Source organism: Phyllostomus hastatus, unplaced genomic scaffold (assembly GCF_019186645.2).
Source record: "Phyllostomus hastatus isolate PE091 unplaced genomic scaffold, TTU_PhHast_1.1 phas_scaffold_129, whole genome shotgun sequence".
Lineage (NCBI taxonomy): Eukaryota > Metazoa > Chordata > Mammalia > Chiroptera > Phyllostomidae > Phyllostomus > Phyllostomus hastatus.
The window spans coordinates 15375939-15400776 of NW_025334009.1; the positions used below are offsets into that span (position 1 = coordinate 15375939).

A 24838-nucleotide genomic window follows, 5' to 3' on the forward strand; every position below is an offset into this window, starting at 1 on the left:
TCCCTGGTCAGGGCACATGCCTGGGTTGTGGGTTCGGTCCCCGGTCAGGGCACGTATGAGGCAACCAATCGATGTTTCTTGCATCAATATGTCTCTTCTTCTCTTTCTCCTTTTCTTCCTCCCTCTCTAAAAATGAATTTTAAAAATCTTTAAACAACAGCAACAAAGATAATGTGTACCCCAAAATACTGCGCTGGGCTGGAATTCCATGAAAGGTTTCTATTTGAAACATGTCATGCATTCTTACCATGCTTTTCTTGTTTATACAATTATTTCTCTGTATTCGCAGATAACCAGTTATTTACAGAAGCATCAGAGGGGGTCCCAGAGGCAGCTCTGGTCATCAGGAGACTGGTTTTTAGTCTTCAACTTCGTCCCTGAAATATTGTGCGACAAGCTTGTGTCTGATTTTTGTTGTCCTTGTTTTCCCCTGATTTCTAGACGAGGGTGCTGGTCCCTGATGATAAAAAAACCACCAGCAGAGAGTGAGTGAGTGAGCGTTGATTACGTGCTAGGCAGGCCCTGGGCTGATGTTATGCTCTCATTTAATACTCATAAGGAGCCCAGGTGGTCGGTATTCTCCTTTCCCCTGTCTCACAGTGGAGTGAGTCTCGGAGAGGTGGATTTGCCCAAACACGTGTGGCTGAGTTGCCAACAGGTGAGCCTCCACTCACAGATTCCGGTGCAGTGGGGCAGGCCGAGGGCTGGGACTCGGGGGCAGCACAGGGGTTGATGTCAACAGACGTCCCTCTCTCTCGCTTAGGTAGTGAAGGTCTTATTGGAAAAGATAAAATGTTATCTCAAACCCTCCCCAGCGAACGAACATGTTAATAGGTGCCTTTTGTGATGTTCCCAGTGCAGGGAGGTTGGTTGTGAAGGGATCTGGCACTTGAAGAAGACTCAGTGGCGCGTCGGTGGCGTGAATCTTCTGCCCTTTCTTCGGAAGGGTTGGGGTTTTTATGTATTTCACTCAGTTTCCTTAAAGGATTACGTGGATCAGTCTTGGCGGGTGGTCTTGGCCTCTCTTCACTTGCATATTTGCACTGGGCAGGTTTGCCAGTCTAAGGGCAGGGTGTTAGGTAGGCAATTCTCAAGGTTGTTAAGTTAACTGATGCTTCTTTGCAGAAAATCGCACCTGCTCCAGGCCTTCCTTGGCGGAAACTTGTTGTGTTCCCTGCTGGGGGAGAAGGCACTGTCCCTCTTCCCGGGAGCCCTTTGACTTTCTCAATGGGTGACCGAGTATTTGACATTTCTAAGGGCCCAGCTTGGAGATTAGTTATTTACACGTAGATTGATGCAGCTTTAAATGTAATTAATTGTTCTCCGAGTCCCGAGTGCAGATCTTCTTTTTCCCCCCCTTTCTGCAAAGTAGTTCCTTGTCTTAATTATGTTAATGGGAGAAAAGGCAGCCCTTATTGATGGCTGCATAAATCTGCAGCCGTGATCCAGCCATTTGGACGCCATCATCCGTGCAGCTGGGCCATCACTCACCTCTCCTTCGGAGGCAGACAGCCCAATTAGTACTCAACCAGTTTTTGGCTCCATCTCTCTGGTGTCCACCGCCCAAGAAACAGATGATTAAGTGACTTATTTGCAAAAGCGCACACACACACACGAAGAGCAGGAAGATCGTATGGGAGAGAGAAATCCGCTTTCCCGAGCCAGCTGAGAGGGAGGCATCAATAGACACACCTCGCCTCCCTGCTTAGCTGTAAGAGGGGTCACAGCTAACCTGAAAACAACATACTACCAGAAGTGCCAGAAGATGGAACTGCATGGAAGTCCGATAACCAAGGATGTAAAGAAGAAATATTCACCCAGATGGGTAGGAGGGGTGGAGATGGGGAGCCAGGGTGGTGGAGAGGACATGGGGTGGCAGCGGCCGGTGGAACGGGCGGTCCCACATCCCCATGTGGCAGATAAAAACCAGGAGGGACACCTGGGGAGTGAGCCCTCTCAGCGCCGGGCCCAGACCATGCAGCCCACGGTTCTAGCACCAGGAAAATAAAGCCTCATAATTCCTGCTGCAAAAACCAGTGGGGGTTGAGGTGGCGGAAGACACTGCCTGTCTCTCAGGAGAGTCCATTTAAAGGACCTGCAAGGCCCTAAAATGCATGCAAAGCCACCCATACTCTGGGGCTCGGCACCAGGGGAGCAGCTAAGGAGGGTACCAGTCACAAATGGGGAGTGGGGGAAGTGACTCAGAATGGGGCAAGAGCCAGGCTAGCAGCATTGTTTCCTCTCTGAACCCTCCCTCACATGCAGCGCCATAAAGTGGCCAAACAGGTGGCCCCACCCTGTCGAATGCCTGAGGCTCCACCCCTTATAATGTAACATGTGTGCCAAGACAGAGTCAAAGCAGCTCTACGTAATACTCAGAAACAAACACAGGGAGGCTGACAAATTGAGGACATAAAGAAGTATGACCCAAATGAAAGAAGAGATCAAAACTCCAAAAAAAAAAAAAAAAAAAGAACTAAGCAAAACAGACCTATCAGATGCAGAGCTCAAAACAGTAGTGGTAAGGATGCTCAGAGATCTCACTGACTTTTACAAATGCATAAGGGAGTAAATGAAGGCTACACTGAGTGAAATAAAGAACAATATACAGGGAACCAACAGTGAAGGGAAGGAAGTCGGGGTTAAATCAGTGACTGGGAACATAAAGAGGAAGTAAAAGTTAACCAGTACAGAATGAAGAAACAAGAATTAAAAAAAAATGAGAAGAGAATAAGAGGGCTCTGACATATCTCCAAATGTGCCAACATCTGAATCACAGGGGTGCCAAAAGGGGAAGTGGAAGAACAAGAAATTGAAAACTTACTTGAAAAAAATAATGAAGGAAAATGTCCCTAATTTGGTGAAGGAAATAGACATACACATCCAGGAAGCACAGAGAGTCCCAAAGGAGTTGAACCCAAAGAGGGCAACACCACAGCTCATCGTAATTAAAATACCAAAGGTTAAAGATAAAGAGAGAATCTTAAAAGCAGCAAGACAAAAGAAGAGTTACCTTCAAAGGAATTCCCATAAGACTATCAGCTGATTTCTCAAAAGAAACCTTACAGGCAAGAAGGGACTGGCAAAAAGTACTTAAAGTGACGAAAAGCAAGGACCTACAACCAAGATTACTCTATCCAGGAAAGCTATCATTTGGAATGGAAGGACAGATAAAGTGCTTCCCAGGCATGGTAAAGCTGCAGCAGTTCATCACCACCAAGCCATTATTATATGAAATATTAAAGGGGCTTATTTAAGAAAAAGAAGATCAAAATTATGAACAGTAAAATGACAAACTCACAATGATCAACAACTGAATCTAAAAAAAAAACCCAAAACAAAGACAAATAAGTAAACAACTAGAACAGGAACAGAATCATAGAAATGGAGATCATTTGGAGGGTTACCAGCTGGGAGGGGGAAGAGGAGAATGGGGGGAAAGGTGCAGGGATTAAGAAGTGTAATTGGCAGGTCCAGAATAGACAGGGGGAGGTGAAGAATAGTATAGCAAGTAGAGAAGCCAAAGAACTTGCATGCATGACCCATGGATGTGAACTAAAGGTGGGGATTGCTGGAGGGAAGGGGTGTACTGGGTGGAGAGGGGTAAAGGGGAATAAAAATTGGGATAACTGTAATAGCATAATCAATAAGTATATTTTTTAAAAAAGAAATCTACTTTAACAAAAAGTGTGATGTCTTGCCCAGAGTGTTCAAAGTGCTGGTTTTGAAAGGCACCTGTCTGGCGTTCTGCACAAACACCGTTGAAACCTACCAAGAGGAGATGAGGGGGGAAATGGTCATCCCCCTCCCGGCCCAGCTCCTCCACCTCTCATGTGTTCTCCTTTTCCCTTCTCGGACAAAGCCACGGCCTCACTGTCAAGTGCAGGATGCATATCTAGTGAGGTGCACTTGGCGTTGGCTGTGACACCATACTCCCTGCGCGTGCAATTTCAGAAGGGTTATCTTGGGAAATCGATCAGTTCTCAGGTGTTGCATCTCCAGTAGAACCTGTTTTCTTTTTCCTCCAAGTTTTTATTTTGCACATTCTCTAATTCACAGTACTGTTACGAGAATAGTGCGATGAATTTCCGTACATGCATCACCTTTATTGGCTGGCTAACATTTTGCCTCTTTGTTTTTCTTCTCCCTTCTTTCCTCTCTCCTTCTCCACTGCCTCTTCCATTTCTCTCTCCCGCCCCCACCCTCTGCAACCCCACATACACATGCCCACATGTGTGTGTGTTTATTTTTTGATGAAGCACTTGGAGTCTTGTAGTATCTCTGAACAGTAGGACATTCCTCTTATGCAATACATTTATCACACTTGGGAAACTTCACATGGATGTAATACTATTTCATGTAGGGCCCATTGTAAAAGTTTCTCCAGTTGTCCCCATAATGCTCTTTATAAGTTTATTGAGAGCCAAGAGAGCTCCGTGGATGCTCTGACGGAGATAAGTGTGGGTGCAGTGAGGACAGGGAGGAGGAGGCTGCTGGTTTAGCCTGGGGAGCGGGAGTTGCTGGGAAAAGCTTCACAGAGGTTTCCTGGGAGCTGAAGAGCTGCGTATCACTGGGACAGGGCAGGGGAGAGGGCAGCAAGGGGGAGCAGGAGTGAGTGTGTGTGTTGGGGGATGGGGGCTGTGAGGGCGGGTGGAGCCAGACTGAGGGGTACTGGGAGAGGAGAGGGAGCTGGGGCCAGATTCGCCTTCCTCTCCCAAGGAGATCTGTGGAGATCTGAGCCAGCAGAATCTGGCTGTGGTGCGGAGAGGTCGGTGCCGCTGGGCAGGACTGAAAGCCGGAAGAACCATGCGGGAGTTTCGGCTGCACTCTTTTAGAGGGCTCGCTGCGCATGTCCTCCCTTTTTCTGTTTTAATTGTACTCATAGTTTTCAATGAGAGTTTACCTTCTGTGTTTATTTTGCACTAGTTTCAGGCATGCAGCACTGTGGTTAGATAATCACATACAGAACAAAGTGTCCCCCCTGTATTTCCAGCACCGCCCCTGGCACCATGCACAGTTATTCCACTGTGATTGACTAGACTCCCTGTGCTGTGCTTACGTCCCCGCGGCTGTTCTGTGACTGCCAGTCTGTACCTCTCAACCCCTTTGCCTTTTCCACTCAGTCCCCGCTTCTGGCAAACATCAGGGTGTCCTCTGTATCTATGAGTCTGTTTCAATTTTGTTCACTTATTCTGTTCTTTAGATTCCACATACTGTGTAATTGATACCACAGGTACTTGTCTCTGACTGGCTGATTTCACTCAGCATAATACCCTCTCGGTCCACTCATGCTGTTGCAAGTGTCAAGGTTTCATTCTTTTTCATGGCCGAGTAATGTTTCACTGTATGTGTGTACCAGGGCTTCTTTATCCACTCATTTGTCGATGGGCACTCAGATTGTTTCCATTTCTGGGCTGTTGTAGATAATGCTGCGGTGGGCTAGGGGTGCATGCATACTTTCAAATTAGTGTTTAGGGTTCCTTCGGGTCTATACCCAGAAGTGGAATTGCTTGGTCATAAGGCAGTTCCACTTTCGATTGTTTGAGGAGCGCCCGTTTTCCCTCCTGTTTTCCACCGTGGCCTTGCACGTCCTTTCTGCACTGCCACAGGTCTCCCTGCGTCTGTAAAGTTCATGATGGTTTTCGCACTGGTGGGTTTCCCTGTCGTTCTGGGAGGAGTAGAGTGAACTGGAAAGGGGAGCTCCTTCCCACCCTTCCCCTCTGCTGCCTCCTGCCCCCCAAGTATTTATTATTCAGTGAGAGGAGAAGGCCCAGCCTTCCCAGTTCCTGTGTCCCGTGAGTGCTGCCTCCCTAGTCCTCTGAGGGAAAGACAGTGTTCTCGTTCACCAGGAGCAGATAATCATGGTGTGTCGTGGAAAGAAGCGGGGGTGGCAGAGGGTAGCTCTGAGGTTCCCTGGGGCTCTGTGCTCCCCCATCTCTGCCCCCTCACCTATGAGACCAGGTGTTGATTCCATAATTTTTTCTTTCATTTCTTTTTTAAGAGAGAGGTGAAGGGACTGAGAAAGAGAGGGAGAAAGACATCAGTGTGTGGTTGCCTCTCACATGCCCCTACTGGGGACCTGGCCTGCAACCCAGGCATGTGCCCTGACTAGGAATTGAACCTGTTACCCTTGGTTCGCAGGCCAGTGGTCAACCCACTAAGCCACACCAGCCATGGCAAATTCCATCATCATCTTGAAGGTTTCTTTTGGTTCTGATGATGAGTGATTTGGGGTTCTCAGTGGAGTTCTCTTTCCTGTTTATTTTGTTTTAATCCTTCAGCTTCTGAGTTCAGAGATGACAAATAAGGGAAAATGCTTTAAATTCTTGCCTTTTCAGAAGTATGCAGTGAGTACATATTGTAGCTAATTCTGTCCCTGTAATTTCAGCCTCAGCTACAGACATGAGGGTTCTTGTTGTCCAGAGGCGGAGTCGTTTCCAGAGCAGCCCTGTTGCTGCCGGGTGAGGGGAGGGGAGGGGAGGATGGGCGTCAAGGTCGTGGAATCGTCTTCCCTGGGCTTTCGGTGTGGTGGGGCTGACGGCTCTCCCTGTCATTCTGCCTGTTCCCTCCTGGCTCGCCTCCTGATGGGGGGGGTTCCAGGCCGCCCCCCAAAGGAGAGAGCAGGAAGGGGCGTGGTTTGGGGGTAGTCTGGCAATGTGGACACTGTGGCTTCTTTTTCTTTCTCATTGATTCGGCCTCCTTGAGGGGGTTGCCCAGGCTACTTAAGTCCACAGTCCCTAAGCTGCACAGCCTGGCTGGGGCAGTTCTTGGGGGAGCACTCAAGTGGCTCTGGGGGCAGGAGAAGGAGAGAGGGTGAGTGTTTGGGGTTATTTCACTTCTCTTCTTTACTCTGCTATCAGCCCTGTGCGTGGTGGGAAGCCAACGGGGAGAGGAGCAGCCTGGAATAGCAGACCCCTGAGGCCTGTGATGGCTGCTAAAAGATAGATACCCTGCCCCACAAAGGGCACAGGAAGTAGTCACGGTGGCATCTGAAGGCCACTCTGAGCCAGGGTGTGCTTTTCCCCGGCCAGCTCGGATCCTTGAGCAGCCAGTGTCTCCATTTGGTTAAGTTGTAGCAGAAAGAGAGTGAGGCCATCTCCTTTAGTTTGCTCAGCTGTATTTTAAATAATGTTTCTTCTTCCAGTCCATTATAAAAGCAAAGCAGAAAGGCGCCCAGAAAAAATAAAGTGTATCAAGACCAGATATGTTAACATTCAAGGTCTTTTTATGATATTTGGATTGTGTTACATGTCTAATTTTACATCTGGCTGCTTTTTTACTTAATGCAGATACATTTTCCTCTGACACAATGTTTAGATGAAAGATGGAAGAACATTAGAAAAGATACCACTCTCATCTGTCCAGTGGGCTGGCCTTTCTTCTCCTTTCGTCTGAAACCTCTGTGCTTGGCTGGTCTCATGCCCGTCTGTCTCTTTCTCTCAGGACCTCTGTCTTCCAGCGACATGCTCAGCACGGAGGGGCCTTAGCCAGCTGAAGTGGAGGCAGGGTGACAGATCTGTGAGCCGAGATGTTCACGCCCAGGGATGTGCCCCCTTGCAAATGTCCTCCTGCGAGTTAGTGACTGTGTAAAGGAAGGACAGGCGTGGCCGTGTCAGGAGGGAGCACAATCCAGCTGCATGGCCTTGGCCAACTTGCTTGGCCTTGAACTAGTGTGGGTCCTCTTTCCTTACTTGGAGGGGGTCAGGGAGGAGCCAGCAGGTCAAGGCCAGGCTTCCAGCTTCAATACCCTGTGATTCCTTGCAAGCAGGAGCAGCAACAGCGTGAGATGCTCCAGGTCAAAAAAAGCTGTGCCGTCCGGCTACACGGGGGAGGGAGGGGGATGTTAGTGCCCAGGAACTTGGAGTCATTGTAAGGTCACTGTTGAGCAGTGAGAAACAGGCCCACTCTCCTCTGCGTATCAGCAGTAGTAATGAGTTACCTGCTCTCCAGCCCAGTTTCACAAGGTCCTTCATTTGCTTGAAGTACCTAAATCATGGGGTCACAGGCATTTAGGTTGTATGGCACCTGAGTGACCACTTGGGATCAACAAGGAGTTTCTGTGTCCCCTCCCTGACAGAGCCACCCCGATTTCTCCTTGTCTTCAGTCATGGGGCCAATAGCAAATCTAGGTTAAATGCCAGCCTACTTCTCTGTAACTTCTGGTCGCTGCTTCTGGCCCAAATGGCCCCTCTTCTTCGTGGCAGCTCTGTGGACATCTGCCTGAGAGCTGGCCTTGCCTCCTGGCCTTGCCTCCTGGAGACCTGGGCCGGGGGCCCTTGCCACACGCCTGCTCTGCCCTCATCTTGTTGGGCTTCATATGCTCCTCTTGTGACAGAGATTATCACATGGTTGCTGGTGGGTCCTGGTCTACCCGGACCCCCTTTGATGTGGCGCCAGCAAACCCCAATGTCCGTGTTTGTGGGAACACACCGAGCACCCCTCTTGGTTGTGCCTGACATCGGGAAGGACATGAGAAAGCCCTTCCTTCGCCCTCCAAATAATGAGGAGCAAAAGAGGGCTGTGTGGTAAGAGGCAGACAGCAGTGGGTAGAGACAGAGGCCGTTGCTTTAGCTCAGATGAGCTGAGAAGAAAAGCATGCAGAACAGTCTTGTCCCCGAAGCTAGGCTGGTCTTGACGCCACTGCTGCAGCCACTTCCAGCTTCGTCCGTGTCGGTTCCCCTGGCCCGTCATCCGGGTGCAGACGGAAAGCAGCTGTGCCCTGGCTTCAGCCAGGTGCGCCTGCCCGATGTGGCTGCAGCTTTCATGTGTTTCCCCTTCTGCCCCTTCACGGCGTCCTGGGGACTCCCGTCTGACTGTGCCTCCTTCCCAATGCAGGTGGTGCTTCCCACGTTTATTCTGGAGAAGCGATCCTTGCTGGAGATGTACGCGGACTTCATGGCGCACCCAGACCTGCTGCTGGCCATCACCGCGGGAGCCACGCCGGAGGAGAGAGTCATTTGCTTTGTGGAGTACTATCTCACCGCCTTCCACGAGGGCCGCAAGGGGGCCTTGGCCAAGAAGCCCTACAACCCCATCATCGGCGAGACGTTTCACTGCTCCTGGGAAGTTCCCAAGGACAAGGTCAAGCCAAAGAGGACTGCTTCCCACTCCCCTCCCAGCCACCAACACCTGACAGCCGGTGACTCTTCTGAAAGCTACAAGCTGAGGTTTGTGGCTGAGCAGGTGTCCCATCACCCACCCATCTCCTGCTTCTACTGTGAGTGCAAGGAGAAGAGACTGTGCGTCAACACTCACGTATGGACCAAAAGCAAGTTCATGGGCATGTCCGTGGGGGTCTCTATGATAGGAGAAGGTAAGCCATATCATGTGTTCGCTGGAGTCTGACTCTCACACAGTGGTGTTCGCGTACCTGATAGATGACTGGTGATTTTCTGTGTGGAGTTCCTCGTGTTTGTTTTGCTTAGGAATTGAGGGGTGAGTGAGTGGGCGACGATTCACACCCTGGACCCAGTGGAGCCGCATGAGATTTCATCATGCTACTCAGCAGGGGACCTGATTTAAAACGGGTGAATTGCTTACTTCTGGAATGTTCCATTTAGTATTTTCGGACCACTGCTGACCACCAGTAACTAACCGAAACGGCAGAAAGTGAAACCACGAATACTCGGTGACTCCTGTAGGTCCAAGGGGGAATGGGAGGACAGGGATTGGAGTCTCCTCCTCGCAGCCGCGGCAGGGAGCTGCTCTAGCGCAGCACCGAGGGGGTTGAGGCTGCAGGGCAGGTCCCAGGAATCAGGTCTCAGCCCAGGTGCTAGACCCCTGCTGCTGCTGCTGCGTGCTGGTGCCCTGAGCAGGGAGCCCGAGTTCCAGCACCTCAGGCAGCTGCTGCCGCCGAAGGCAGGGAGCACGGGGCAGGAAGAGGACCGCTAAAGGCCCCCTGAGGGGGCAGGTGTGTGTTCGCCCTGAGTCCTACACGCGCGTGTGTGATAAGGAGTGAGAGCGGCATTAATCCTGATAATGTGACGTATCTGGGGCTCTGTGCTTCCGCAGGCTGGCAGCGGCTCACCCCATGCCTCGGGGTTTGCGCCGGTGGAGTCTTTATTTCCAAAGAGATCTTGGGGTTTGGGAGACTCACTTCATTCTGTTTAGCTTGGTTCCTTAGCCTCAGTTTCCCACGGAATGTAGTTCGCGGAGAAGAAGTGCGCTCGTGTGCAGAGAAAGGAACGTGCTGAGGGCGGCCGTCCCTCCTTCAGTTTGCACCGAAGCCCGTGTGAGTGGGAGGTTGCAGGCTTGTTCTAAGGAGACACGGCCCCCGCTTCCCGGGGCGGATCGAGGGATTCCTTCATTCACTGACTTTTAATGTCGTCTGGAAATTCATCCAGCTGTTGAGGTTTATTAGCATATTAGAGTAAACTTTCATATTAACCTACAAGACGCTTGATGTGACTTGAAGACAGCGGGATGGTGCGTTAAACTCGGGTGGTGGGGCAGAGGCCCTGGGCAGGGAAGGATGCCCGGAGGAACCTTGCCCAGATGGTCTCTGAATTAGAGATACTGCTCCCCATGTATGTACTTCCTTCTCTACAACAGGGAGGCTCAGATAGACCCGTGGGTCATCCGTCCACGTGCGAGAGCAACAGCACCGTCCCTGGTGCGGGACGTGCAGGAGTGGGCAGGGCGGACCAGTTCCCGCCCTGGGGGAGCCGATGTTCTAATGCGCGAGTCTGGAAACCAGATGAGCGCGAGAAATCTGAGGTGTGACAGGTGACGATGATGACTGGTGCTAACGAGACAGAGCCGGAAAGGAGGAGGGTGGGGTGCTGGCAGGGGGACCTCAGTGAGAGTGGGGTACCTCACCAAAGGCTTGGGGGAGAGGAGAGAGTGAGCCACGTGGATGGATGTTCCAAGCAAACAGCCCAGCGCCATGAATGCCCAGAGGCAGGGGCGTGGATCTGGAGAGTTCTAGGGACACCCGGAGGCCAGTGTGGCTGGAGTGGAGTAGGGGCCGGGGTGGCAGGTGGGGAGAACAGAGGAGGCCAGGGAGCGGGGGCCCGGGTCGTGGGGGCTGGCTCGGAGAGCCTGCAAGAGCTCGGGCTTTTGCCCTGAGTGAGGTGCGAGTCGGGGGCGGGTGGTGCTATGCTAGCCGCCTCCCCTGGCTACTGCGTGAAGAATGGACTGAAGGTGGGAGTTCGCAGGCCCCGTGGCAAAACCAGGAGTAGACAAGTTGTTTTTCTCTTCCTCCCTCCTACACGCACACACACTTTAACTCTGAGACTAGCCAGGATAAGTGCTCGGTGAATACAATACGTTCTGATAAAACTAAATGAATGTTCTGGTACACCGAAAACATTCGCGTTCCTGCCCGGGGATTCCCCTGCGCGCGGCAGCACCGCCTGCTGCCGGTGGTCAAGGCGTGGGAAAACCGCAGACCCCTAAATCACAGCACAGGCTGGGCGCCTCCCGTCCCTGGGCCCCGAGCAGGGATCTGCACGTTTCTGATGCAAGGGAAGCTTTGCAGATCTGTTTCTAGTGACTTGGGGAAGTCTTCAGTCAGAGGAACTCGGCCTCTTCTGAGCCCCAGGGCCGCTTCCTGCTCTCACCCAAGAGTAGAAGCGCACCCACCGCCCTCCGGCCCCAGGCCCCAGGCCCCAGGGGCGGGGGGCTGTGCTGAGGGGCGGGTGTGTAACCTCGTTGCCTGTGTGACTGCTTCCATGCCTGTTCTTGCCTCCCAGCACGTTGGCTCCTCTCGCCCCTCTTTTCTCCATTCCCTGCACCCCGGTCCATCCTGTCAGCCCTTCCACTTAGACACACCTTCCACAGGGCTCCCTCCTTAGCCCAGCAGAAGCCGTGGCCTCTGCCCATCTGCTCGGGAACTTCACCTGAGAGTGGTGGGTGCTTTGAGCCCTGGTTTTCCCACCCTGCCCCCGCGGTGAGCTGCGGTCCTCAGTGTCTCTCTTTGTTGGCAGTTGTTGCGTGTCTCTGTCGGTAGGGTAGGCCCCTGCTGCCCCAGGGCCTCGGCTGCGGTGTTCCGGACACACAGCAGGCGGGGGCTGGGCCTTTCATTCACGCGGCACAGCCCCGGGCGCGCTCCGGGATGCGCCTGCGCACCAAGCGCTCGGTGCTGTGGGTGGGAAACCCTGGACCACCCTCTCTGAGCCCTCAGCTGGGGTCATCCCTGAAGCGGAGAATTTGCAGCTGCCGCTTTTCCACCTGCTGGAAAACTCCTATGATGTTATTTTTGCCGCACTACAAAATACTTGTGAGAATGCCCAGACTTCAGAGTTTGCTGGTTCCTGTGCTCAGAGCGCCTTCGCAGGGCGTGGGGAAGCGGGGTGCGTCTCTGCTCCTCACTTGTTCCTCGCGTGGGTCCAGCACATTCCATGGCTATTTTGACTGAGTTTAAAGTAACATTTTCCCAACCCTCTCATTTTAAAATTCAGATCTTAAATAGGTCCCCTTGAAATTGTGTGGTAAATACATGGGCTTATCTTTTAAATTATTGCCTTAGGCTGTGGCATATTTAGCTTACTACAAAATGCCATTATAAAGTGCTTCATTACGCCTTGAATTTACTTAGGCTGCAGCTCAGACCTAACTACATGTCTCCCCCGCCCGCCCCCCCCCCCCCCACCTCCCGCCATCGCTTCTCAGCTCCGACACTGCAAACCCCTAATTGAGATGCTGTTCGGTGCCCCCATCCGCCGTGTCCACAGGGAAGCAAAGACACCTCTCCTGGTCTCTCCCGCGCTGCCGGGGAGCGGAGGCCTGTTCTCATGCTCTCGCACCTCGCCTCCCCCTCCGGGACACACAGCCGCAGAACCGGTGCCCAGTAAAATGGCACAGCCTCTTAATTGAGTCTGTAGGGAAAGGCAATTAGTTCCAGCACGAGAAGTGACGCGGTGCCCGGCGCTGATGGATGTGGACGCCGCCGGCGCCTGCAGCCGGTTCCCCGGAGTCCCTCCCTCTCCGGCTCGGGGCTTTGCGGGGGCGCGCGTTCTGTCGGGGGCGTGTGGCTCCTCGGGTTGAGATCGGCTGGGCCACTAACTGAAATTTATCAGTTTGAAAGTCTTAACGCTCGGCCTTGTGTTTATTGATAAATCAGTTTGCGGGATTTAACACCACGATCTCCCAGCCTGAGGACGAACGTCGGCAGGGAAGGGGGGATTATTTGGCATTTTTTCAGCTTCTCTCAGCTGTTGGGCCAACGAAAAAGGAGCCTTCGTTTGTGATTCCCATCTGTGCGTCTAGCTTTAATATAGTCTTTTATTCCTATTAGGGGCAGGGTTTTTTTTTTTTTTTAATGAAACCCTAGAAAGTAGTGGTGTGGACTCAATTACAGGTTATTTAATAAGTCGGCACCCAGTTACATGGTAAAGATCTTCAGAAAAGAGCCAGAGGACTAGGGTCTGGCTTGTGCCTGGACGCCCGCTCAGCTGTGGGGCCCACTGGCTCCTGGGGACGTGCGGGAAGGTTCGTGTTGGTTTGGAAGAGATTTTCCTAAAGATGGTGAGTGGCAGGAGGTGGCCCCCGCCGAACTCTTTGCCCCTTATGTGCGCAACCCACCGCAGACTTGGTGACCTCCTCCGTATTCCCAAAAGGAAACACCGCTGTTAAGAATTGCCCGGTCAAGCCCTGGCTGGTGCGACTCAGTGGACACAGCGGGCCCCTCCCCCTCCCCCTCAGTCCCAGCCGCGGCCCTGTGTTTGCTTGGCGATGGGTTCACGCCCCGCTTCTGTCCCGCTCCCTGAGGGCAGACAGTGGCTCTGTCTTGTCCGCGGTTGTTTCTCATTGTCGCACACAGCGCCTGGCACACAGTAGGGCACACAGTAAATTAGTTCATGGCGAACGGGCGGGCAGCCGGCCTTTGCGTAGGTGGGAGGCCAGTGCCCTTTGCAGGAGGCTGCTTGGTTTCTCTCGCGTCTCGGGATCCCTGCTCCCCGGCTGCCCTCTTCTTGCACCTGCGCGCCTGACCGCCCCCTCCTCTCTCCCTGGAGGTGTGCTGAGGCTCCTGGAACACGGGGAGGAGTACGTGTTCACCCTGCCCAGTGCCTACGCGCGCTCCATCCTCACCGTGCCCTGGGTGGAGCTTGGAGGGAAAGTCAGCATCAGCTGCGCCAAGACGGGGTACTCCGCAACCGTGATATTCCACACGAAGCCTTTCTACGGAGGGAAGGTGCACAGGTAGGAGGCAGCCGAGAGCCTTTGTCTTGTCTTATCACGGTGCCCTGAGTTCTCGTCTCCATCAGAAATCCGGTTCCAGCCATGGGAGGAATAAAAAAAAGAGAAAGTTTTTTCCTTTTCTTAAAAGATTTTATTTATTTATTTATTTATTTATTTTTAGAGAGGGAAGGGAGGGAGATAGAGAGAGAAACATCAATGTGCAGTTGCTGGGGGTCATGGCCTGCAACCCAGGCATGTACCCTGACTGGGAATCGAACCTGCGACACTTTGGTTCGCAGCCCGCACTCAATCCACTACAAGAGAAAGTTTTGAACAGACATTTTTGAAAATGGGCCTCTTCTTCCTCCTCACATGGCAGTTTTGTTTTTTTTTTAAGCTCTCCCCATGTCAATCTACAGTGAGATCCTTTGCTGATCTGTTAGCAGAATGCCGGAGAAAAAAGATGCTTCCGTTTGTTACAGAAAACTCGCCCTTCTGAGGCCGCAGCCTCTTTCTCTGATGGGACGCGATGCGATCTGAGAGCTGCCTGTTCATGTTAGGTTGGCTCCATTAACTCTCCTGAATCCCGTGTCCTCTGTGAGATCAAGGGCTCCCCCCACCCCTTCCTCTAGGAGCTGGGGAAGCACAAGCCTAAGAAATTGAAGGCGAGGTCTGCTGTTGGCAGAAGTGCCACGTTGGTTTTATTGCCCCAGTTAAAAAACTGTCTCCTTGGGAGCACATCACTGCAGAAACAAGCTCCTCCCACCCTTTCTCTTGGAAAGTGTTTTGTATGGTGTTCACAGGGGGCCATGGAGTGTTTGCTGCCTGGGAAAAAGCCCACACCCTCAGTGTCTGTGGGGGATGCAGACACACCCACTCACAGGCTGACCACGGGCTGCACTTCTGCCCAGCTCCGCCCCTCGTACCAAGCTGGTAGCTTGAAATCAGCCTGTGGTGGGGCCCCACGGAAATATGCAAATGCTACAAATTGGGTGTTTTCCCTGCTGGAGAGCCAAAGTTAAGCCTTTCCCTGCCCACCACTAAGGCCCTCCCCCTGGGTGCACCCCGAAGCCTCCTGATGCTGCCTGCAGCCGCTGCGCACCACCTAGGGACCTAGGCTGTGTTGAGGCTCGGGCAGAAAGCTCCAGGCCTGTGTTTGAAAACTAAATTCAGCCTGGGCTGGGCCACGGGGAAGGGATGAGCTTGCCTTGCAGACTTGGCTGCTTGGAGCTGGCTTCCCTGGTTCTGAGTCATTCAAGCTTCAGAATTGGCAGACTTTAGGGTAGAGAGGGAGCCAGGATCTGCTACCACCCAGAGCTGGACACCTAGAGCTCCCTCAGGCTGGGCAGGGGAAGCGGGAGCCCACAGCTGGCAGGTGGGCCCCCTGAGCTGCGGCCGTGAATGGGCAGGTACAGGTGCAAGGCCAAGCAAGAGGTCAGGGGTTTTGCTCAGCCTTCGCTAGATTGGCCTGTTAACTGGTCTGTGGATTTGATTCACCTCCCACCAGTCTTCCTATCAATACCTTCTTTTTTGTTGTTGTTCAAAGATATGAGATCACAATGTATACGCTGGTCTTTGAGCAAAACACAAAAAAGCAATTCCTCTCCATGCCGCCCCATAAAAAAAAAAATCTCTGCGAGTCTGCCTTTTGAAGCAGTCTCTGTGTTTTGGTCACGTCGCAGACCATGTTCGTTTGGTCCACTCGCTCAGGGTCACAGCCGAGGTGAAGCACAACCCAACCAACACCATCGTCTGCAAGGCCCACGGCGAGTGGAACGGCACCTTAGAGTTCACCTACAGCAACGGAGAGACCAAGGTCATCGACACGACCGCGCTGCCCGTGTGCCCGAAGAAGATCCGGCCCCTGGAGAAGCAGGGGCCCATGGAGTCCAGGTGCGGGTCAGGCTGTTTGTGTCCGGCTCAGCTGTCCTCCGCTCTCCACCCAGGGGGCAGGGAGGAAGCCTCAGGAGGGTCCGCTCATGGAAGTGGGCCGGGAATCATGCTCTGACGTGTGGAGGAGTTCGAATTCTCCACCGTGTCCTGTAGCAGTGGATCTTTTGTAGCTTCCAGTGTGTGTTCTGTGTTTTGTGGGGGCGCGTGAGGGCCTGCAGCAGCGTCTCAGTGCCCGTCCTCCGGGCGCAGACGGAGCTTGTGGCTGGTCCGTTGCTTCATTACAAAGTTAAATACAGAGAGTTGCCAGTAATCAAAGAACTAGTGAAGCAATGGGATACCTTTTTTCTTTTTCTTACCCAATTAGCAACATCATTAAAAAAGGAACTTCAGCGCTGGCAAGGGCGTGATCACATTGACACCGTGTACCCTGAGCTGAGAGTAGGAATGTGTGAGGTTTAGCTGTAAACGCATTAATTCAGTTCAATCTTGGGCTCCACTTCTGGGAATCTGTTCTAGGGGGAAACTGTTAAATTCAGAAAAAAATTTAATATAAAATTGACTAAAGAATTAAAAGAAAAAGCAACCACCTGCCTGTTCCGCAGGAGGAAAACAGTTTAAGAGAACATACCTGATGTTCTCTTAACATCAGATGAGGTAGTTTGTCCGCTCCACGGTATGAATACAGTGCAGCCACTTCCAGTGCTGTTTATGCAGGCACACAGGCGTACTCCTTGTGGAATATGCCATTTGATTTTTTCTTAATCCTCGCCCGAGGATATGTTCATTGATTTTAGAGAGAAAGGAAGAGGGGAGAGAGAAACATCGATTGGTTGCCTCCCCATACAGGCCCCGAGGATCGAACCCGCAGCCATGGCATATGCCCTGACTGGGAATCGAACCCGCAACCTTTTGGTGTATGGGACTACACTCCAACCAACTGAACCACCCAGTCAGAGCTGGTCTTTTGATTTTTTAATCCAGGAGGTCAGCAAACTATGACCCCGGGGCCAAATCTAGCCTATGGCTGATATTTGTAAAATGTTATGGGAACATAGGTATGATGATTGTTTGTTTACCTTTGCTTGCTTGCTACAGTGGCAGTGAAGTAGTTGTGACCGAAACCCCGGGCACTAGTGGTTGTGCCAAGCCTAACGTGTTTGCTGCCTGGCCCGTTACAGAAGATGTTTGCCCACTCCTGTTCTTATGTAAAAGCAGTATACGCTCTTTAGACATGTGATGCAGAATGACAATGAAATTACAGATGGTTCTGGGCAAGGGTTTGCCTTTACAAGAAGAGTTTGTCACCAGTGGGAATACAACTGTGGGTATAAGTAGTACGTGATAACTGAGTTGAATGAGACCAGGGCCTCACTACCCCTGGAGCCTCTGCCTCCTTGTAGGATCAGCACACTCATTCTTCTGTTTGTTCGGGGACAGCGGGTGTGACCTTCTGTGTCCAGATGGAGGCCATGAACTCTCACCATTGGCTTTCTCAGCTCAGCCTATTGGACCATTGTAGCGGGACAAGGGGCAGGCTGTGACAGGGCAGAAAGCCGTCCCCTTACCCACGCTGCCTCCAGCGAAGCCTTCCCAGGGTCGGGAACCCTGTGGTTTCTGGTTTGGCGGCTGAGAACAAAACCCATCGCCTGTGTTGCTCTTCCAGGGATATGGAGTCAGGCAGCTACTCCTCATGAAGACTCTGCTGCTTCACGTAGCCAGGGGAACTTGGAATTCAGCCTGGGGTGGGGAGAGGGTCTGGTACCGGAGTCAGACACAGGGTGCCCCCTGCTTTTTGGCTTACCTCTGCAGACCTTACTGAAATACGGCGCTAAGCTACAGGGAAACTGAGCCCCGCCCACCTTGTTTTCCCAGGGGAAACTGCCCTGCAAGGTGGCTCGGCTGGTCCAGGAGCTCCCTGGCTGCGCAAACACCCGAGCCTGCTCACCCAGAGGGACCACCTGCATGGCCAGATGGGCCAGTGGTTAGACCGGGTGTCCTAGCCCTCACCGTGGTGGTGCTAGCCCTGGTGAGGCCTCCGGTCCCCACTTGCCCCCTTGGAGGGGAGGGAACCACTGTCCCATCAGAGGAAGAGTGAAGATTTTTAGATAGACTGACAGACTGACAGTCAGTCAGTCTGCCCACACCTGTGCATTTGCTCACGATGCCCAGAGTTTGGTCTCAGCAGAGTCCTGCCTTGGCCAGAGCCCTGGGGCCCTGCTGGGTGAAGGCAGAGCCAGCGGTGCCAGCCACGCCTGCCCCAGCCACTTACCACTTGCCGGCCCTTTGCCACGCTGACCTCCCCTTCTCAGGGACAGCACCGCTGGACTTCCTTTCTGCTTTCCTCACTGCCCTGCTCCCACCCTTTCCTCCTGAAATCTTCACCTTTGTTTTTTTCTTTAGTCTTGAAAAGTCTGTCCCAGATGAGCCCCTAACCCCTCCCTACTGGTCCCTACCCTCAGAAAGTGATCTTGGTTGGGTCCCTGTGTGTCTGGCCAGAGCTCTCTGCCTGGGGCCAGTTCTTGTCCCAAGGCCAGTTCTTGCTTTATAAACTTGGGGCCACTATCTTGCAGTTTTGAGGCTTTGCCCTGCTCTTGAGTGCACCCCCACCCTGGATGTCCGTGTGCCCAGCCCCTCCCTCCGCAGGAGATGTGTATTGCGGGTGCGGGTGTTTGGGACTGTGACAGGACCCAGCCCCTGGTTCCTCGGTTTCCTTCCCTCACCTCCCTGAGCGGCTTTGGCCAGGCGGTTTCCCTCCGAGGTCAGCTCGCAGGGCACAGCAGACACAGTAGGGGCTGTGAGGCTCCTTGGACCTGACTTCGTATCCCACTTCGGAAGTTTCTCCTGCCGTCAAACCGCAGCCGGAGCATCACCCTCCCCGGGTCTCTGTGCGGCGGGACTCCGGGCGGGCCGGTGGGCAGGCTGAGCTGGCGGCAGGAGCTCGCCCCTTCCCAGCTCCTCGATTCTGATCCCCCTCAGCGGGGTCTGGTTGTCTCATCCTTGCGTTGCTGGCAGCCTCCCGCCCTTCCGCAGCCCAATCCTGCCCACACTCAAGGCTTCCTGCTAAGGTGTCCTCAACGTGGACGGGGTCACAGGTGCCCAAGGTGGGCGTGCTCCCTGGCCCAGGATCTAATTAATTGCATCAAAGAGTTCCTTCAGTGTGAAATCTTGACTCGTTCCGATGTGTCTAAGTGAGGAAGAGCGTGGGTCCTGCTCTACTTTATTCCTTTCCCCACCTTCTAGAACAGTGTATGAGTCAGGGACGGCCCTGGGAAAGTCCTGAGGCGGGAAACTGCACGTAAGGTAGGAGCCCATCTAGGCGCCTTCTACAGTGAGCGAGTGGGGCAGAGGGGGAACTTCCCGTGCAGATGTGGGGGCGACGCCAGAGCCTGTAGCATAAACACCGCCCCCCCCCACACTCTCATCCGGGTCTGCACCTCCTAATACTGGGCGCCCCTGTGGGAAACCACGTGTTCCTATTCATCAGCTTGCTGACCTCGGACAAGTCACTTCACTTATACAGACCTATTTTCCTCTCCTTTAAAATAGGGATGATAATATAGCATCTGTTACTGGGTTGTTGTGATTAAAGAGTTTGTGTAAAATGCTTAGAAACATGGTTAACACCATGTAAGTGTCCATTGTTTGTAGTAAGATTACTGTTACCACTGGATTCAATCCCTACTCAGTCCAAGTCCTGAGAGAGCCATGGTGCTCAGGACAAGAGAGTTTATATTTATAGCACAGGCTTGGGGCCAGGTAGTCCTGGGTTCAAATCCCGGCTGGGTCTAGGCATCTCTGAGGCACCTGGAATGAGCTGCCTCTCCAGGCCTGCCCAGATGTCCCCTTCCCTGCTCTGGCCCCTCCTTGCCGAGGGTGGCCGTCCCTGAGCCTGGCGGCCCTGGCTAACCGCGTCCTCTCCTCCGTGCTTCCCCAGGAACCTCTGGCGGGAGGTGACTCGGTACCTGCGACTGGGGGACATTGACGCCGCCACCGAGCAAAAGCGACGCCTGGAGGAGAAGCAGCGGGTGGAGGAACGGAAGCGGGAGAGCCTCCGCACCCTGTGGCAGCCCAAGTATTTTATCCAGGAGGTAACTCCGCCGCCTGTTTTGGGCGCTTGTCCTGCGCGAGGGGCAGATGGCTTTGTCTGGCTAACGCAGTGGTTTGGACGGATGACGACAGGGTACCGGAGGTCCTGGGAAGGTCTGGGGCGGCTTGGCTCTGGCTCCGGCTTGGGGCCAGGCCATCCTGTGGGCAAACTGAGCACCCGACACTGGCCCTCCGACAGCCCCCATCAGAAAAGCACATCAGCCTGCCAGGGAGGGCAGAGAGTGGGGTTGCAGATCTGGATGCTGTCCTGGTCATTTAAAAAAAAAAATCACAACCCCTGCCACTTTGTCATCAGCTCCGAGTCAGCGAAGCAGCTCGGAGCCCACCTCCACACCCGGGTGGGCCGGAACCTCCGTGGCTGGAACTGCCCTTCAGAGCTCTGCCTCCTGCGGGCCGAGCGGGATGGACAGTCCTGTGCCCGAATGCTGCTGCTGTCACCCAGGAAAGTGACACTGGAAGGCAGAAATAAAATCCACGACTGCCCATCCAGTGGGCAGTGGGCAAGGCACTACGTGCTCAGTTGAGGCCCTGGTGCTCTTGACGTGCTTTGTGGAGGAACCGGGAAGCATTCTGAGGCCAGAGCTAGAAATGATGCGAGTGAGTGTAGAAGCCGGGGTTGAAGGCGGGCCCTCAGGAGCCCGGCAGCTTCAGTGAGAAACAGGCCGGCAAGGCCTGGGCGGGCGAGTCTGTGTCTAAGGGGGCTGGGTGCCACCTCGCCTGCAGATGACCACAGGCTGATTGTTCCCTGTTCACAAGCCAGAAATCTGAATCTGTATGACAAATCGGATGTTAATGTGGTGTGAAGGGATTTTAAAAAATTCAAACGGGCTTTCTTGGCCCAGGTGCTGCTCATGCCTGACTTCTGCTACAAGGAAGGGTAATCCTGTGTGGCTGGAAGGCTGTGGGTGAGTGAGTAACCTTGGGGTGGACTTCTGGTCAGGAGCAGGAAGCAGCTCCTGTTCCCCCACCAGAGGCAGGCTTTGCGGCTCCGGTCTGGAGACCCCAGGGTTGGATTCCGGTCCAAAGCCTGGTTAGGGAAACTCTGCCTTTATGAGACTGAGGGGGAGCCCTGTCTGGAAGCCCGGCCCAGGTGAGGTGACTCTATTATTAGGGTTCCCCAGAGAAACACAACAGAATCAGAACCAATGGGAGACAGAAATAAAGGTAGGTTTATTATGAGGAATTGGCTAACGAGAATATGGAGGCTGAAAATCCCCAGCACCTGCCATTTGCAATGCAAGCTGGGGACCCCTAGGAGGCGGACAGTGTAAATCCCTGCCCCAATTCAAGGAGTGAGGCAGAAGAAAAAAAAAAGGTGAATTCCTCCTCCTTCCATCCGTTTTTTCAGGCCTTCAACAGACTGGACAATGTTTACCTACGCTGGGGAGGGCAGTCCCGTTGCTGAGCCTACCAATCCAACGCTAATTTCATCCACAAACACCCTCACCGGCACACCCGGAAATATGTGTAATCCGAGCACCCGTGCCTGCCAAGTGGACAGATAAAATTATCAGAGTCCTTCAAGGATCTCTCTGTGACGCGGATCTGGTCTCAGACAGGAAGATGCACATTAAAGACAAAAATGACAACAAAAGCATACATACAGCTGTTCCCGCTGGGTTTAGTAAAAGCCAGTGTGTTCCTAACAGAAGGCTTGAGGAGACGTAGAGAGTAAGAATCACCCCAACACCAGCACTGTCACCCTTCAGCATATGCCCTTCTAGTGTGGCACCAGACTGTGGGCACCATCTCGGTCTGGTGTGTGATTTACCTGTGACTGCAGCCTGCCGGTGACAGCTCGTCGGGCATTTCCCTGCAGGCTGGTGGGCGGCCAACCTCATGTGCAGGCACTTTGCTCTTTCTTTCCTGCCTGTCCATCCAACGCCCTCTTCCCCCTGCCCCAACGTCCTGCTGTTTAAAAGGTTTTTGTTTTGTTTTGGCCATCTTCCTTGGTGTAATCCAATAAAGCCTCCTCCTTTTGTTATTTTGGTCATGTTGTGGGGTTTCCTCCTAAAATGCCAGCATGTGAAGATCATGTGGGCTTCTGAAAGCAGCTGGGCTGAGGAGGGGCAGTGAGACCACGCGCCTGGCACGGCCGAGGTGTCAGGAACAAGTCGGACACACATACTGGTGGTGGTCCTGAACAGACACTAACAGCACTGCTTGGCAGGGTGTTCCGTTTCCAATCCAGCAGCACCTGGGACTCTTCTTGGGTCCCCGCTTTGCCGGCCGAGAGGTCTCCATGTAATAATGTCTCCTCCCTTCTCTTACAGGGTGACGGCTGGGTCTACTTCAATCCCCTTTGGAAGGCACACTGATGGCGTGGAGGGGCAGAGCCTTCAGAAAGAGGCCTCTTTTTTAGGAATTAAAGTGGTACAGTATCAAGGTTCTGTTGGTACTCACTGAGACCTCTTGATATCATTCAAGAAATGGTACCTGAGAAGTTATATACTGTGAAAAATGAACCCCAGACTCTACTATAGGACTGGATTTATTCAAGAGCCATTTGGGGCACGTGTGTACAGTGGTGTGTGTGGACTCTTGGCACACTACACGCTCACACACATGCATTACATACACATCTGCTGGGTATCACACATGTAAATACTTCACTTACTAAGATTTAAGTGGGTAATTACAGGCACCTTTTTATCAACGAGGTTTGACGTTTTCTATTTCTCGCTTTGCCAAAAACGTTTTGCACTCACAAAGGTGGTCAACTCCTGTCAGAACAAAATTGAATTGGCATCACCCAGCTGACATCCATCTGGTGGAAAGTGGCTCATTCCTGGTAGGTGGCTGTCATTTCAAAATTATTGATTCCCACCTCCCTCCCCACTTCAGCATTTCATTTGTCCATTCTCCAGAAAGATAAACAGCTCATTCTGCTGAGTGAGGAATGGGCAGGAAGCTATTAAAGGTTTAGCCAGAGCCTTGCAAGATGGAGCAGCTCTGGGAGAACTTAGAGGCAGGCCCATCTTGGAATTTCCCTCCCATAATTTCTCATGCTCAAAGCACTAGTCATATTTTTCTGAAGCTGCTTTTACAGTAGAAAATAAGTCATATGGAAACTTCACACTACTTTTATGATGAAAAAAGGGCTTTAGAAGTTAAAGAAACGCATGCATATGGCACCATGCACAACCACAGCCTCAATCTTGTATTTAGTTTGGGGAAAGAGAAAAGAATTTTCTGTGCATTTTTTTAAAGTGCACCTCTATTGTTTGACCCTCACTCTTCAAGAAAACCACTGTGATTAAAATAAAGCCTGCCTAAGCGTGCCATGGTTTCAGTTGAATTTCAGTCTTCAGCCTTTACAAATGAGGTCAAGACTTGACTAGAATATAAAGCAAGGGGGGAAAAATGACACATCTGATTTTCGCTCAATGCTTCATTTATTTTTTACTGTGCCACCCTGAGAATATTTATAAAATCCAGTAGCATGATGCTTCTCTGTAGTAATACTAATTTTGTGCCTTTCGTCTGCTTTCTTAAGACCAATTGTTCACACTTTGTAGATGTTAGACAAATATATTTCAATTAAATACCATACCTATCTGTGTCTGTTTTATCTTTAGGGATTAAAAAATTCAGTTGGAATTGGTGGCTCTAAATGAGCTCAGATTTTACTGGTTATTGTTAATTTGATGTGAACGCCAATCATATTTACATCAAAACAGTGTTTCAAATACAATGAAAACTCTACCAGATAAACATTTGTGGATATTTTATGACAAGTCCATAAGGATATTTAACTCATATCTAGTGAATGTTCTATTTTTGTGAGAAGTTAATTCGGGGCAATGTAAGTGATACAGGCATGGTTAGGTGCAGTCTTAAAACACCTGGGACAGTAAAGTGTTTGGAAGTATTTTGCTTCTGAGAGAAAAAGCAGAAGAGATGCTATTTTGAGGGGGGGAAAATCCTGAATGAGAAGACTGAAAAGTAATCACTGGCGTTTTTAGATTTTCCGGCCTTCAAAAGATAAACCATCTGGTAAGTAAAACATGGAGAAGGCTTGCTTTTCTCTTTTTGGGGGGTGGTGGTGATAAGTGGGTGGGCTGACTGCTTTTTAAAAAGTTGTGAATATTCACAAAAAACATTACAGTTCCAAGAATCATTATAAGCACCCATATACCTACTTTAAGTGAAGAAACCTGTTCGTCCGTCAGTAGCTTAAAAGCCATGTTTGCAGCCCTACAAAATTGTACCCCCTCCTTGACCCCAGGGGCGCCGCCACCACCACCGTCCTGACTCCCAGAGCAAGTCACCCTCTTGGGTTTTGCTTTTCTGTGTCCATATACGTCATGTGTTTTTCTCAAGGGCATGCTAGATTTTGCTTGTTTTGGGACTTCATAAAAATGGAGTTGTCATTAATTTACTTGTTTGAGCTAATATTGTGTTTACAGATCAATCTATGTTGTCATGTGCTCTTTGTTGATTTTCATATTCTTTTTGCCCATTAGACAGTAACTCCCACTCCACCCCAGTATCTGAAACTGTTAGCAGTCACCATTCTGTTTTGTTTTTATAAACTTGACTAAATATACCCTATATGAATAGAAGGGTACTATACTTATTTTGTGCCTGCCTAATTTCACTTAGCATGTGTTCCAGGTTCATCAGAATTTCCTTCCTTTTTAAGGCTGAATAATACACTCCATGGTATGTGAATATATATGCATTGCTCACATTGTTTATTTACCCATCACAAACA

General features: G+C 51.8%; 1 protein-coding gene across 2 annotated transcripts in view; it reads left to right on the plus strand.

Annotated features, from left to right (window-relative positions):
• Positions 1-23671, plus strand: part of OSBPL10 (oxysterol binding protein like 10) — a 243446-nt gene extending 219775 nt beyond the window's left edge. For both annotated transcript variants that reach the window (XM_045856914.1, XM_045856915.1), the window contains 5 exons: positions 8836-9313; positions 13956-14142; positions 15832-16014; positions 19949-20102; positions 22395-23671. In XM_045856914.1, the coding sequence (XP_045712870.1) occupies positions 8836-9313; positions 13956-14142; positions 15832-16014; positions 19949-20102; positions 22395-22439 (1047 nt within the window). In that variant the 3' untranslated portion in view covers positions 22440-23671. The remainder of the gene's footprint in view (positions 1-8835; positions 9314-13955; positions 14143-15831; positions 16015-19948; positions 20103-22394) is intronic.
• The last annotated feature ends 1167 nt before the right edge of the window (positions 23672-24838 follow it).